The sequence below is a fragment of the Anguilla rostrata genome, chromosome 9 (genome assembly GCF_018555375.3).
Source record: "Anguilla rostrata isolate EN2019 chromosome 9, ASM1855537v3, whole genome shotgun sequence".
Taxonomy (NCBI): domain Eukaryota; kingdom Metazoa; phylum Chordata; class Actinopteri; order Anguilliformes; family Anguillidae; genus Anguilla; species Anguilla rostrata.
In genome coordinates, this window is record NC_057941.1 from 28,287,561 (window position 1) to 28,303,496 (window position 15,936).

At 41.6% G+C, this 15,936-nt stretch overlaps 1 protein-coding gene across 1 annotated transcript in view; it reads right to left on the bottom strand.

Moving 5' to 3' along the window:
* Nucleotides 1–5,247: 5,247 nt before the first annotated feature.
* The window catches only part of LOC135263473 (A disintegrin and metalloproteinase with thrombospondin motifs 15-like), a 28,072-nt gene continuing 17,383 nt past the window's right edge, over nucleotides 5,248–15,936 (bottom strand). The window contains exons 4-8 of the mRNA XM_064351513.1: nucleotides 14,556–14,839; nucleotides 12,752–12,929; nucleotides 12,042–12,217; nucleotides 9,762–9,937; nucleotides 5,248–9,209 (exon numbers count right to left, since the gene is read on the bottom strand). Coding sequence (XP_064207583.1) covers nucleotides 8,438–9,209; nucleotides 9,762–9,937; nucleotides 12,042–12,217; nucleotides 12,752–12,929; nucleotides 14,556–14,839 — 1,586 coding nt within the window. The 3' untranslated portion in view covers nucleotides 5,248–8,437. The remainder of the gene's footprint in view (nucleotides 9,210–9,761; nucleotides 9,938–12,041; nucleotides 12,218–12,751; nucleotides 12,930–14,555; nucleotides 14,840–15,936) is intronic.

Genomic DNA, 15,936 nt, shown 5'->3' on the forward strand with positions numbered 1-15,936 from the left:
ATTGGTTGAATCTTTGAGTTGTTTGCATATCACTTAAAAATTTCCATTTTGAATTGTTCAGTGACAACCTATTTGCAAGGAACACATTAACAAATATTGATTCATTTGGAAAAGTAAACTCCTGAGTGATTCAGTCCCTGGGAGTAAACACCAGAAGCACAGGCTGGAGTTCAAGCCGAAGTGGGTTTGTGGGTTCAAGCCTCAGCCATGTCATTATCCAGCTATGAACAGGAGTCCACAATGGCACAAAACATTTGGCTTCATCTTGCTGCAAGTAGGGTGGAGCTAAGTACTTGTTGCACAGGAGTGATTCATGTAGTAACGGCTTGAGACGGACAGTTGAACAGTCAATTCTAATTTTTGGAAGAAAAAATTGAAACAAAGCTAGTTAAACTCACGCAAGTATCTAAATGTGTATGCTTGCCTTTCATCAAAGTTTAAAAAAAAACACATGTAAGAAAGATGTCATAAAACTCTGACTAGGTGAAAGTTTTTCCAGGTGAAAATCTTATTTTCCTAGCCGTGATGCAATTAGACCACATGGCTGTGTGGACAGCTTGCATTAATTGGTGTGTAGAGTTTAATTGATCTCATTTTATAACTTTGCAAGTCTTCTCCAAGACTCCACTGTTCCTACATTCACCTTTGAGGGAGTTTTCCGGAAAAGGTTTCTCAAAAGTGGTCACAGATGTCATGCAGTCCAAGATGTCCAGGTAAGTATTTACGTCACCTGTGGTTTTGCAAATTGGTTTTAAATGCTGGTTTCAACTGTGGTGGATTTCCTGTAATTCATATGGAGCCAGGAAGGGGAAGGTAGGGGAAGCCCACCCCGCTGACTTTGTTACCCTGAAGCAGTCTTTGGGTGACCCTCTGCCTGGTACGATTAATTGAGACATATTAGCTGTCTCCGGATTGTTTCATTTGCCCAGCGTCCTTTGCCCCAAGTTGTCATGCTGATGGACTTTTTGTTCTATCATCTCTACTTGATCTCAACTGCCATTGAGATCTGGCAGCGAATCAAAGATTGCCGATCTGGCTTTGATCCGGGGGGCACAATATGGGGGGGGGGGCGGTATGGGAGGTTTCTGCCATGTCTGTGTTTGAGTTTGTGTACCTTTCTATCCTGTTATTACATCCTCAAATAGACAAACACGCATGCACACGTATGGACAGAGAGCCTATGACCACATGAGTTTTGCAAGGCAAATTTAATATGCATTTATAGATCAGTACCTCCATGCTCTTGAAAAAAAAATCCTTCCCCATTTGTTTCTTTAAAGAAAGTAATTCCCACATCCCCTGGCCTATTTCTGCTTCAGTACATGTACAGCACATATGAAAGCAAAATGAAAGGTGGCTCCTTGTTTGCCCAAAACTGGATATCTTTACACTGATGTTAAACAGTTAGAACTTTAATATTAAGGTGAAAGTTTAATATTACTGAGGGAGTCACTCGACTGTTGAACTTTGATACTTTAATAACTTTAATCTGAAAAAACATTTCCTACAGGTATACAGACACTCAAATTCTCATCAAAACATATGAATTCTATTGCCCTCAGAGTTTCCTGAGTTGAATGCAAATCTATAGGTTTTATGTGTTTTCCATGATCATCAATAGGACAAATCAGAACAATATATTCTTTCATCAAAGCATGTGAGAACATGATGCATTCAAGCATATGACATGCAGCCCCAATAAATAGATGACTCAGGAGCACAGTCATCCATAATGCTTCATTTACAAAAATGTAGACTGTCTGAACAAAACCAATGGCCAAAATAATAACTGCAAGCAGATGTATAGTTTTGTGACACTTAGAAAAGAAAAGTGCACAAGGTGATATTGCTGAGCATAATTAACCATATATTGGGATAATATAGAGTCCAAAATGTAGGGTAGATTTCATGAGAACTGACTGATGTGGATGAAGACAAAACTATTATGTTCATCATAGTAATTGCATTCCAGTTTCAAAATTGTCCATTTCTCATGCTGGAATTCTTTCTGCAGAGATAGAAACAAAACCAGAGAGAAAGAGAAAGAAAAGGAAAGTAGTTGCAAGTTTCATATGCCACCCAAATATTCAATATGCTTTTAATTACAATGCATCATAGCTGCAGTTCCGTGGGCCTGTTTTTTCTTTCCCCCAGGGATTACATTTTTTTTCCCCAGTATTTGTCAACGTGTGGGATGTTCTGTTAAAGGGTCACCCAGACTGCTCTGTTGACCTCTGTCTGGTGAGGAATGAGCCCCCACAGAGCAGGGAGTAATTATCTGATCAGATGCTCATCTCCAAAAGGAAGGTATAGGATTTAAAAACAAAGATCTTGAGAAATCGCAACTGGGATGCCCTTTTGGTAAAGCATGCGTGGGTTTGGTGACTGGGGCAAATGTTTTTTTTTATTTTTTTATTTACTGTCTTTTTAAATGGCCCCAGCATTTGTCCAGACAAATAAAGGAAACCATAACCTCATCGCACCAAGTGGTAGATAAATTTCAAAGGATGTATGACATGTATGGTGCCATTTTACAGTGGGATCACTGTTATCTTGTGGCTATGGAAATTTAGCTCGGAATTCCTGTTCTGGCTCATTGCAAATTCCCTGAACATTTATTTAGGTCATCACTGTATTCAGCCTCTCTGTTCACTTATAACCCTGCTCCTTAAGAAATAAACCATGTTATGAATACAGAGATAGCGATACTGTGACACAGAATGCTGACTTGTGGTTTGAGAGCAAAACTCCACGGGATAATCTGGACCTTATCCATATTATCCATAATTACCCTACACTTCTCAATTACTCTGTGCACTAATGGGACATTCTAAATGTGTTGTTCACGCCATATAATACATATACCTCTATATCCACAGTGTCTTGGGTGATTTATGATTGGCTGTGCTACTTTCTATGACAAGACTGCTGACTAGATTTTGCAATACTGTACACACTGCACATTGCATATATTTTCAGCTGTTGTGGCAGCCACAGCTTGGCACACATTTTTCTTTTTTAGTTTTGCTGTGTCAGTTTATTTCACTCTTCCTCCGGTGAAACATTTGTGATTCATTTGTCACACAACCACCAACCAGAAAGTGTGCCAGAATGTGGAGAGGGGAATTCAGGCCACTGAATGCTAATTACTGTCAAATAGTATTAACTGTTTACTACACCACTAAGCTTCGGAAATAGAGAGAATAGGTTCTGAAATAGAAAAAATTAGAAGGAACAAAAAGTGGACCAGAAATGGATTTATGGGTCAGTCAGTTTAAAGGAAACACAAGGGCCATAATTGTGAGGTCTGATTTTCCTATTTCTCTGAAGACCTCTCTCCATTCCATCCTGTCATCAACTGGCAGGAGTCTCCACCAGTGAAGTCTGACTCCAGATCTCACATCCCATTGTCTCTGTGCATGAGTAACAAGAGGACTTAACATGGGGGAGAGAAAAATGAAAAGTGGCTGGGCAAGTACTCCGCCCAGATTCAACAACCTTTTTCTCAGCCTTTGCCAGCCCTTGACCCGCTCCTCCAACATCCCACTCATCAGGACAGTGAGTCACACAAAACTGGGAGAGCTACGCGTACTCCCCCTTTACAATAGGAGTGGATCATCGGGCACAATGTGGTCAGCTGGGTGATTGGTGTTCCAGGAAAGACAGAACGCTTATGTCAGCAGAAAGCTCCATGTGGTCTCAATGGAAATTAATGCGCAGCTGAAGAGATGATCTTGTACCATTCCCACCCATGAACACCAAGGCATTGGTGAGGAGATTAGCGGACCTGGAGCACCACAGAGATGTTAAGCCCCCCTGGCTTTGTGTTGGGGGAGGTCAGGAGTTCAGTGCCCGGGGTAGGGGGAAGATGGGGGAGGGGGAGGACCACTGGTCCAGACCACATGTCTAGTGTTGGAAATCCAGGCTGGTTACTGTGTCTGGTTTGACGGGTTACTCCCAAAACAGCTGCATGCTTCACCCCTGTCTGACACCATTCCAGTAGTCATAGATGGGGGGGATCTTTCATATGATTTTATCTCACAGAAAAATGTATGGACAATGCAGGAGTAACAAGGTCATCATAAATCAGTTTTATCTATTATTTTATCAAGGTCTTATAAATCCAGATGCTTCAAAATTCAGGACAGGGATTAATAACAGCCAACACTCTTTTTTCTGTCTCCAATCTTGGCCGTAGCCTCATTACTCTCATAAAACACTCACATTCCCAGTTTTAAAAGGCAAATCAAGACACTCTGCATCTAACTCTGCAGAACTGCAACACCTAGTTAATAAATATTTCTGAGCAGATTTATGAAGCCAATGAAGCATAGTAGTTTTTAACTAATTATGCTAATGATATTTGTCAGTTGAAAACTCCAATAGTACAAAAAACTTTTAGATACACTAAAAGCAGTTTTTGTACTTGTTGATATTAGAATGTTTTTTTTGTTGTTGTAATGGTCAGTTTATAATGCATCTGAAATAACTTTGATATAATTTCCAAATGTGTAACTATATATACCTCAGTTTAGAAACTTAAATTTCCATATATGGATGTATCTATGGGCCTCCAGATGTCACACTTGCCACTAGTGAATAGTTTCCAATTTTCTGTTATAGCTGCTCCAGGCTTTGCACAACACCTATTTCCTGTCACATAAATTAAGTAAAAAAATATGTATTATGCTTTGATGCGTGCAAAGATAGTCATTTTGCACATATTCTGTGTCTAGTCTAATGCCTGTAATGTAATGTAATGTAATGTAATGTAATGTAGTCAAAGTTGCAGGTTAAGTTTCCCCAGCAACACAAAGCCAAAAGACCATGCCATGAGGGATGGGAGGATGAATGAATGTTTGAAAAACATTTGGTGCAGTCCTGGCACAGATTGGGAGTCTTATGAAAGAATTCCATCTGCATTCAGCTGTGTTGACAGAGGCACTTAATGCATGTTATCATTTTCATGGTGATGGTGGATTGGAGACATAGCAGCTCTTTTGGTATCACAGATTGTACATCCTTGGTGTGTATCTCTTGCTGCCTCCACTCCCAGAAAGTTGCTAATGCACAGAGGTAATATTATGCTTTAACCTGTTTATAATCAAAGCGCAAAGAATTATATTTACATCTGTAAATATATTGCTGCATGTGACTCATATAAATGCCCCCAGAGTTGACTTAACAATGAACATTTTACATATTATGTGTGCTGTAAAAAAAAAAGTGAAAGGGACTGAAAGACAAAACATTCTAAATGACTTTTATTTGGAATAAATACCTTGAAGACAAAGAAAAATTAACAAATGTGATAGAAAAAAATAAAAATAGGAAGATATTTACATTATTTATTTGTGCACTGCCCAATGGGTGTATACACAGTATACAATGCAGCCAGTGCAGAGCAAGTCATTCTCTTGCTGTACCATGTGCAAAAGAAAACAATAAAATCCCAAGTAATACAGGAACCATCTTGACAAATACAATGGCGGGGGGGGGGGGGGGTTCAGGGTCCCAATAGATGACACACGTACAGCATTACAAACCAAAAAAAAATCATCATGCCTTTTGCCACTTTTATTTATTTAATCATAATAAATTAGATACTAATGGCAACTGTACCAGACAGGGCGTGATATTAGCAGCTGCACTGCTGGCTTGGAATGAGAGAGGACTACTCTGCAAATCTGAAATCCCCAAGTGGAGCTCAGGAATGAGGGAGTTTTACCGAAATTGAACAATGTCTTGAACATAATGTCTTTAATGTAATAAGGGGCACAAACGTAAGTAGAATATACTATAATTTTCTGAAAGTGAGGATGATGATGAACAGACTACTGAGGAACATTGCATTGAATGAGTGCATTCAGATTGGATAGATTTCAATAGGTTCTTCACATGTGTTTCCTTACAGGTGTCTGAAATAACCGTTTTTTAAGCCGTTTTTTTTTTAACTGCTGTCCATTTGTGGGTTTTTCATATTTTCTGCACATTATTTATCATTCTACTTTAAATAATTTGAACCAAGTTACGTACTCATTTAACGTGTAAAGGTGACCCAATGTGCAGTATTACCCAACGAAATACTCAATAGGCTAGAAGACTAATGCATTAGAGCATGTCTCCAAAGATCTAAGAGTACATGGCAAATTTACAGCACAAGGCAGGATTAGGGAATGCCTTTGTCCAATGGGGTGCAGAGGATCCACAAAGTATTGCCTACATTTCTTTTTTTTAATTATTTTGGCAAGTCAGTCAGTTCATTAAATTATTTAAGTTGTTGTTTGCATACTGGCAGGATGGTCTTAACCTTTTTTTTGCTTTTCCTGCAGTGATTGACATATTGAGCACTGCTCAGTCTCTTGTTGGACATGTTCCACGCCCATGTTCCAGATAACATTGCAAAATGCCAGAGCATACCATTTAGCCTAGGTCACCATGCAATAGACATTCTACTGTTCTCCTCTCTCTACTGATAAAGGGAATATAAGCAGTGTATTATGTTTTTCTACTTCATACTGTATATGGAGGGGAGTTTATCCTGGAAACCTTTATTTTTTTCAGACAAGGAGGAATTCAGTTTCTTGTTATAGTTTAAGACCAGCCTGCAGGCAGTATTGCTTAAGAGTTTTGCTAAGAGTACTGTTTCCACTGGGTAAATCAATAGTGTTATTGATTTGACAGTGAATACTTAATTTGTCATTAAAACAAACATGTCAAGTATATTTATCAGATGTGCAAGGCAAGCATGGCATGGAAACCTGATGTTTGACTCATTAACCTTTGATAGCACAGATACATGAACACTAATACAAGTCCTATATCATTCCATGATCTTTGCTTATGCAAAAGGAAGAGTGTATTCATCTACCCTGAACAATTTCCTGGATTTCCAGGACTCTCAAGGCTAAGACTCTCTAAATTTTTTCTTCTATACTATTCTATCATGACTCAGAAAGAATGGCAACACTTTACTTGAACTATGTTCCATAAAGACCACATAACATGGATGTAAGCAGGACATAACCCATGCCATTACCTGACTTGACAGTGTGTTACAGCTTACAACCAATGCCATTTACACCACCATAATGTATGCAGTGAATTTAACAAAACATTAAAAATAAATGTTATACAGTAATGACGGTCTTATAACATTGGTCATAATTTGTCATCATAAATAATTATGAGGTGTTATGTCATGCTTTCGACAATGTTATCTAGGCCTCATGATGTATAGTTACAGTAAAGCATTATCAAAAGAGTGTATGTAAGGGTTCATAGCTGGTCCGTTCAATGTGCCACACTAACTGAATGAATTTCACATGTACTTGTCTATGCCAGCCATGAATATTTGAAACAGCATTAGCTTTTCACATTTTATAATACATTGTAATTTGGAATGGTGGTACCAAATATAACATTACTATTATTACTATTATTATATATCCTTGAGTATGTCTTTGACATACAAAAAGTTTATGGCAATTTACACTATTAAACATGTCTTAGGTCACCACCCAAAAGATATCATTTGAATCTAGTCCAAGCCCTAATAATTCCATATTTAGAAACATTTGCAGATAAAACTTCACAGTTTTTTCAGTCTGTTAAATTTTTCAGTTAAGTGGAAAGATTTTTTAAACATATGAAAGACACTGTTTATTAACTAAATTGACATTAATATTTGATATTAAAGTAAATGTTCAAATATTTCAAATATTCAATATTCAAATATACAGTAAGGAATGTATTTCACAATAATTGAATATATGTCAAACCTGCCAAATATATCAGTTATTACTGCTTTTGCTGTTGTGATTTTATGATCATGCTACTGTAATTATAAAAACATAGTGCATATAAAAATATATTTCTATGTTCTACAATATATGTATAAAATGCATAGGCGTGGCAGTAGAAATCTATGTTGACACATTTTGAATATTTATATTTATATATTAACAATGTAACCTTTTTTAAAGGCCAGTTTGCCAAATAACTGCTTTTTGCTTATTTTTTAAACTTGGGTTGTATTCTTTACTTTGGTCTTTGTCAAGAGTAGAGAAAATTCACACATTAAACAAATAGATATAGGGCACATTCGCATGTAACAGGTGTATATGTGTTGCGTGTGTGAGCTTGTGTGCTTTATTGCTCAGTTATGATCAGAGGTAGACGTCTCTGTGTAACACCAACTCCATATGAATGAAACAATTGGGCCCACAGTTTGTACCTCTCGCTCATACACCTCTGGCACTGTTACACCCTTACCCTGTTTCATATTTTCCTTTCATGTGGCCCATGTTGCAAGCAGATGCACCAGAACAAACAAGGTTCTGGATCGTTAATCAGTTTTTTTGTTGTTTTGTTTTTTGCATACATTTTAACAAAAAATAAAGCAAGTGTCTGTTGGAAATGATGGGAGGGGGAATCATTAACAAGGAGGTAATTTGCAGAAGTCCAGTTCCTGTGGCTTTCGTTTACCAATACAGTGATCCCGAGGCAAGAGCAAGCCTGTCTGGGTGACACATCGCAGCACCCGTCGTTTGAATCCCTTCCCGCAGGTTTTGGAGCAGGAGGACCACTCCCCCACGTCCCACATGGGACAGGGGTCCCCGCACGGCCTCATGGCGTTGGGCCTCTGCGCAGCATCGCAGTCGGACGCCGCCTGCCCGTCCAGGTCCAGGCACTGCACCAGCCTCCTCTGCAGCCCGCTCCCGCAGGTCACCGAGCATTCGTCCCAGCTGGCCACCGTCCACTTCAGCGCCGGCCTCCGGTACGAGGCCTTCTTCAGCTCCATCTTGTCCGCCTCGGCGAGCACGCTGTTCTGAGAGTGGGCCCGGCCCTCCTTCTTCAGGAGCTTGTCCTCCTTGTTCTCTTTGGCCAGGTAGAAGGAGTAGCGGATGCGCGGAGGAGTCATCTTTCCCACGGAGAGCACCTCCACGGTGAGAGCCTCCAAGAGCGGCCTGGCGGCCTGGAGCGTCTCCGTGGCGGTGGTCGTGCCGCTGTACCGAAGCAGGCTGCCGCGCACGATGATGTCCCTCTCCACTGCCGACACCACATAGTTTCCGTTCAGCAGGTACTTGCCCTGGCTGTTCTTCACCGCCAGGTAGTTGTCGTCACTCACCATGCCCTTGTAGCCCCGCTGCCGGATGTCCACGTTCGAGGCGCCAACGGGAAGCATCACCACAAAGTTGTAGCCATGTCTGTGCAATCACACAAAAATCAGACAATGATTTCAGAAAATGCTAACTGTGTCAGGCAACAACAAGGCAGGAAGTGTTATGCAAACAGTTGGCTGAAAGTAACAGAGTGACAGCCCAACAAAGTGTGAGCCGAGAAGCTTCAATGGTTCGTTCAGCTAGTTTCAAAATGGTTCATTTGCTGGACTACTCGAGGGAGATTATAAGATTTTGTCAAATATAAAAATAGGTTTATCCCTGCCACACATGTGAAGTAGAGGCTGCATATTTAGTAGTTTTACAGTCTAAACGCATTGCTGCTGTGCATTTACTGATAAGACATCCATAGTAACATTCAGCTCATGTTGGGATGGCAGGTACGCCATCATGCCACCAAGAGTTTGGCACATGGTACACAACAACAGCAACAATAATAGAAGTAGAAGAAGAATAAAGCACTTTGTTCCTTTATTTGGAAGGTTTAGTATAATAAAGTAACGACAAGACAAAAGGTAAAAAGAATAAATAAAAAGTAAATTAAGAAATAATAATGAAAAGAATGAAACAGATACTCACAAGGGTTTGGTGAAGAGCCCTGAGACTTTCTTGCAGCTTCGGTTGTCCCCCCCACACACACCGCACTTATTGAACTTCTTGTCGGAGCCCAGCTTTCCGTCACAGCCGGCCTTGATGCATTTCCCCTGCACACAGACAGCGGACGAGTCCGGGGAACAGGGAGTCCCATCCACCACCTGCCAACAGCCAACATTCAACAGAAACATTCACGTGACCAAGGACGGGCAAAGAAACAAGCAATTCTGGCTAACTACCTTGCTCAAGGGTTACAAAAACAAAATATTATATAGCTACCAAATAGATGTATTCATAAACTACAATCAAAATCATGGTGTAGCTTACTTTACATAGAGGTATAAAACATGTGCATGTGCATGTATGGCTGTTTTCTATATCAACTGCATACATGCACATGCACATTTAAAATACCTGTATTTGAATACATTCATGTGAACACATAAATGCATGTATTTGAAATACTGCCAACGCTAAGCCTGACAAAGAAGGTTTGGTTGCTCTTTTTAAGCCCCGCCCATTCTCAGAAGTATAGGTGATGAAAGCAGCCACCATTCAGTTGGCTGCTATATCTAAGGCAGGATAAATACTTCACAGTTCAGCCAATGAAAGCTCAGCATTATCACTATACAGCCAGTGAGAACAACGTATTAACTGTCCCTACATGGGTGATGGGAATGTCAGTGGAAAAATGTGTAGCTCTTGACGACGTGTGACATTGCCGATGCCAGACCAGGCCGCTGGTATCCTCACGCTACACTGTCAGTGTAGTCTCACCATGTGTTATTCAGTAAAATTATCACCATTGTCTTCCAAGAATTGGCTGTCCGCCATTGTTATGAACTTGACTTCTCTTATAGGCCTATAAATGTTCTAAAACTTTTATTTTCTTGCCAGCACTGTGTATTATTTGAATTTCACAACCGTCTAAAATAACAGTGCTATGCCAAAGAAATGTCACAGAATCTCCCCAGACAGACTCTTTGTTGATCAAATGCGTGTCTGTTCCAGAGGCATGTCCGCTCTGGTATCTCTTTTGGAAACATATGTTCATTTATGGCCACAAAGCACGCCTAACACCAATATCAGCAATAGGAATTCTTCAGTTAAACTGGTTTAGTATTCTATCACAGCATATGCACAAAAAGCAATGCTGAAAATCTATTTTTAATTTAAAACTATCAAAATACATTGAAACATGTCAATGTAAAAATTCAATGATGTGCCTTTCACAATAAAAATAAAATAAAAATTCTGGCTGGCTTTAGGAGACAAAATCTCTCTCTAACTCCCTCTCCCCCCCTCTTTTTCTCTCTCTTTCTCTCTCTCTCTCTCTCTCTCCCTCTCTCTCTCTCTCTCTCCCATGAGTCCCTGTTCTGGCTCACTTCACACCCATGTATCTCAGGCAGATACCCTCACTCCTTCCAATCCATTCTTCTTTCTCCACTCCAAGGAAAGAACAGTGCTCACGCCTGTACTCAATCCAGTAGCACATACACGTCTGTGTCACTGCCCTCTGTTTTGTTGTAGCATTTTTTAATGTCTCTGTCTTCAAATATTCCAAATATATACAAATATTATTATGTGCTGTTTTAATCACAATGCATAATAGAAATGAACTGTTATCAATTTCCATACCCAGATATTTATACTTGATATATTGTGGACTGTGTTGATATTCATACTGTAGACCATGACACAACGTGTTTGCTATTACTGCTGTAATCTCATTAGCATCCCTTGTTCAACTGCACGCACCTACCATAATCTGTGTGTCTCCACCAGAATCAAATTAACTATTAATGACCTGGAAATTGTTAAATAATTGTTGAATAAAAGTACGGCTTGGATGGGAAACCTCCTGTGATACTATGTTGCTGGGAGAGGTGTTTGTAGGCCAGTTGAGAACACTTTTCCAGTAGCCCAGAGCAGTGATGGGGCGCATTGTGCAGTAGAAGGTGCTGTCCTTTGGACAAGACCTCAAACTGAGACACAGACTAACTCACTGCGGTCACTGAAGATCCCATTCTGTGGGATGGGTGTGGGCATTAACCCTGGTGTCCTGGTCAAATTTACACAAAAAGTAGTTCTCTTCATCTGGGCAACAAATCATACCCTACGTGTGATTGGCTACATAATCACTTGCATTCTCATCCACTTTGATTCCCCAGGTTGTCATAGCGACAGAGAAGTGACTTCTCTGTTGCTTTGCCTGCATAGATAAATAAACGTAAAATAAATAAAATGGCTGAAACGATAACTAACCTTTGGAGCGAGGACGTAGAAGTAGCCTGTTCCATTGGCTCTGCAGATGAGCTTGCACTTGTCCTTGGCGGAAACCCCAGAGTATTTGGGGACCCATGTCACGGATGGGGTGAGCCTGTTGGTGTTGAGGCTGAACCCATTGAAGGCCTCACACTGCTCCTCCCGAAAGCTTTTACCTGTGTGGTTAGATAATTATGGTTTAAGCACTTTTTTAAAAAAAACCACAGGTTTGGAATTCCTACAGGAGTTCAGGAAGGGCAATGTTTTGTTTAGCAGCTGTCCTTGACATTTGTTCAGCTTAACGTTATTTGTTTAACTGGACAGGTTTTCTCCTCTGGCCTGGTGCTCATACTCTGTTTACATCGGCCTATTTGGCTGCTGGTCTCTCAGCTTCACACCTTGTGGTCTGAATGGAGGTTTTTTTTTTTTTTCCTGTGTTTGCTTTGGTTCACTGTGAGGAATAACCCATGAGCACCCACTACAGAATGTGACACCCCCCCCCCCCTTCACCCAAAAGAGAAGTAGGAGCATAATCAGTTCTCTTGGCTTGAGAGCTTGGCTTTTACCTCAGCAAGTGGCTGTACACAATACAACTGCGGTTTGAAAACCCTGCAGCATTACATTACATTTATTTGGCAGACGCTTTTATCCAAAGTGACGCACAATAAGAGCAGCAGGCCTTAACCCCCATTACAGGTGCTCAGACGTACCTGCATCCGAGCAGGCGTTCAGGTTGCACGAGCGATACTTGACACGCACTCCCTGGCAGTACTTTCCGCCGTTGGCCGGCACAGGGTTATTGCACTCCCTCTTGGCCAGCTCCACGCCCCCACCACAGGTGCGGGAACAGGGGCCGAACGCACCCCACTTGCCCCATCGTCCATCCACCTGGAAACACAAAAATGTCTGGTGATGAGCACTATTTCAAATTGCATTTTGAATATTTCTATTCTTTGCTGTAACTCCATATTCCAGGAGTTCAGCTTGATCACCTTTTAAATGATCCACTGTACAGTTATTCCCAAATTAGCTCAATTGTGTGGATTTTCTGGTCATATAATGTCCTATAGAACATGTCCATTGTCAAGCACTGGCGTGACAACATGTTTGTAAATGGCGCTGTACAACAGAGTCATTTACCCAGTCGTTCATTTGTATGTTTGATATATAACACAGGCTGCTCTTTTTACTTCTTTTTGTATGGTTTATACCTTTATACTGTGCCTCCTGCAAAGCAACTCATAGCTCCACCATTCTGATTGTAGTTTATAGCTGCTTTTATTTGGAAGGTATTTTGAAAATCAAATAACATTTCAACATATTTTTTGCTGCACAGTGCGGAAGACGCCACAAGCACTTACACAGCTAATTCTACCCTAATCCTAACCTTAACCATTAGCAAGAAAAATGCTGACATCCTGCCAGTGGCTATGGTGAACTTCCACCCACATATTTTTGCCCTTCCCTACCCACGTGCCGGGTCACACCCTGCCCTCCTCAGCAGACCGTGCTGCCCTGGTTCTCCAGGGTCTTGATCACAGAGTACCAATCGGGCTTCTCTGCTTGTGGCAGTTACTGATGTGGTCAGTTCACCCAGGCTGTTGATTGCCCGTGTGTGTCTTTTTCCTATTTCTGAAAAGCAATCACATTTTTCCCTCTGACACGCCCCAACCCCTGTGGTCCCCCTTTTGTTCTCCACACCCAGAGCCCTGTGGGTTTACATAAATCCGTTCAATAACTTCAAATAAAATGCAGCGCAAATGCTTCTGGAAATGGTCAAGCAGCAAAAATAAGAGACTCAAATCCCATGCTTTCCAAATTCTTTCCTCCCACATTTGTCATGATTTCAAAGCAGGGTTCCCAAGCCCTGGCCTTGAAGAGCTGGTTCTAATTGTTCCTTGGCAATTATTGCAGTTTTCTTGAGTCAAATTGTTTGCTGATTTTATGCAAACAAAGACAGCAGACCCTGTGGCGCTCCAGGGTCAGAGCTGAGTAACCCTGGTTTATAGGTTTTTTCAGACTGTGAACCATCCCCATCCTCTAAACCCAGCCTTGACATTAAAAGAGGATCCAAAAATCGTTATTCAATGTTGGTTCCCACCTTTAGAGTAATTAGATTCAGTAAAAAAATGTCCCATATAATATTTTAGCTCACAGTAAAGTAATGTATGGAACCCCACCCCAAACTATAACATTGCCCTTCCCCCATTGTAGAGAACTGCTTCAGGTAATTTAATACAGTTCAAATACCATACATACTCCAAAGCTTCAGCTATGTCATAAACATTGTTATTTTTCTAAGTTGTGTGTTGTCTAGATATCACATTTGCCACATCCTGCATCAGAAATACACTTTTATACTATATAGTTATTTGACTCAGTATTATACTTTTGACTCTATGCTATGCATTGCTGTTACATTGAAAGTGGGTGGATTATTTTACATTTGCAACTTCACTTTATCCATCATACAGATTTGTGAAGAGGTGACAGGAGCACATCGGGTCCCCTCACCTTGTCCTTGGTAGCATCCTGCTTGTTGGTGCAGATCCCCCGGACGCACACCATGTTGTCTCCGCAGCTGGTGCCGTCGGCCCAGGGGAAGTGGCGGGTCTGGCACACCAGCTGGCCCCGGGCCTTGCCGGTGCACCACAGCTTGGTGCAGGACTGCATGTAAGGACAGGGCTTGGACCCCTCACCGAACGCCAGCTCACACTGACGGCTCAGGCTGTAGCTGGTGCCCGGGAGCACCTCGGGCAGGGCCAGGAGCTTCTGGGGCTGATCCAGCAGGCAGTCTCCTACAAGGACACCAGACACACTGCTTGGGTACACTCATATATACTATGTGTGTATGTACAGGCATTTATGCTCTCAGATGCTCTCATCCAGAGCAATCGAGACAGCATTTCCCATAAAGCATTTGACATTTTTTTGCTTTATCTTCATTTATACACCGCTCAACCTGGAACAGAACCTGCAACCTCCAGGTTACCAGCCCAGTCCAAACAACAGCACAGGGCTGTGAGACCTGCTCACATCGCATGCTCCCACAGAAGAACAACAACCTTCTCAAACAAAGCCTCACGTCCTTGCTTTCCTGGTTCTACTCCAGAGCTCCAGCTGCTTCTGTCATTTCATTCAACTGTGTTTATTTATCCTAATCAAAAAGATTGTAGCGCCTTAAACCAAAAATAAACAAAAAAATACATGACCACCATTAACTGTATTAATAATCACAGAGAGCCTTTGAAAATGGCTAATATAAACTTTAGATTGACAGCATTTCCATCCCCCCTACCCTCAATTACACCACTCCTTTAATTAAACAAGCAATCATGTTAGAATTAGAACTATCTAACGCAAGCCAAGTTGTTTTTGCCTGAGCCTTTTCAGATAAACCACATAAATACCTTCCAAGCACCGCCAGCCCTGAGGCGGAGTTCCAGGGGAGTGGAGAGGGGTGTGGGGATGTGGGGGGGCCGTGCGGGGGGGGTTGTGTAAACACTGCTATGTACCGAGTAACGTGTGCAGGGCAACGGGCGTGAGATGGAGCGGGGCCTCTCGGCGGTAACTGACAGAGTGACCCTCCACCGCGCAACCCTTTGACGGCACAGGGCTTCTGAAGGGTTTGACCGTCCCTGACACCAACGTGCCAAAATCACCTGAAGTGCAGTGACGTCCGACGCCACTCCAGCCCGCGCGCAATCCGGTTAACCCCTCAGTGTGCCGCCTGAAGTCACCCCCCCTCTCTACCCCAGCCTGTAAGACTTCGCCCTTCACGTCCACTGGAGCCGACATGACATGGGTCACAGCGGAGTGATGCTTTTCAGAGAAATGAGCGGTTCCCGGAAATGTTTAAATAATTGTGCTGGTTTCATGGTGAACTGAGAGTTTT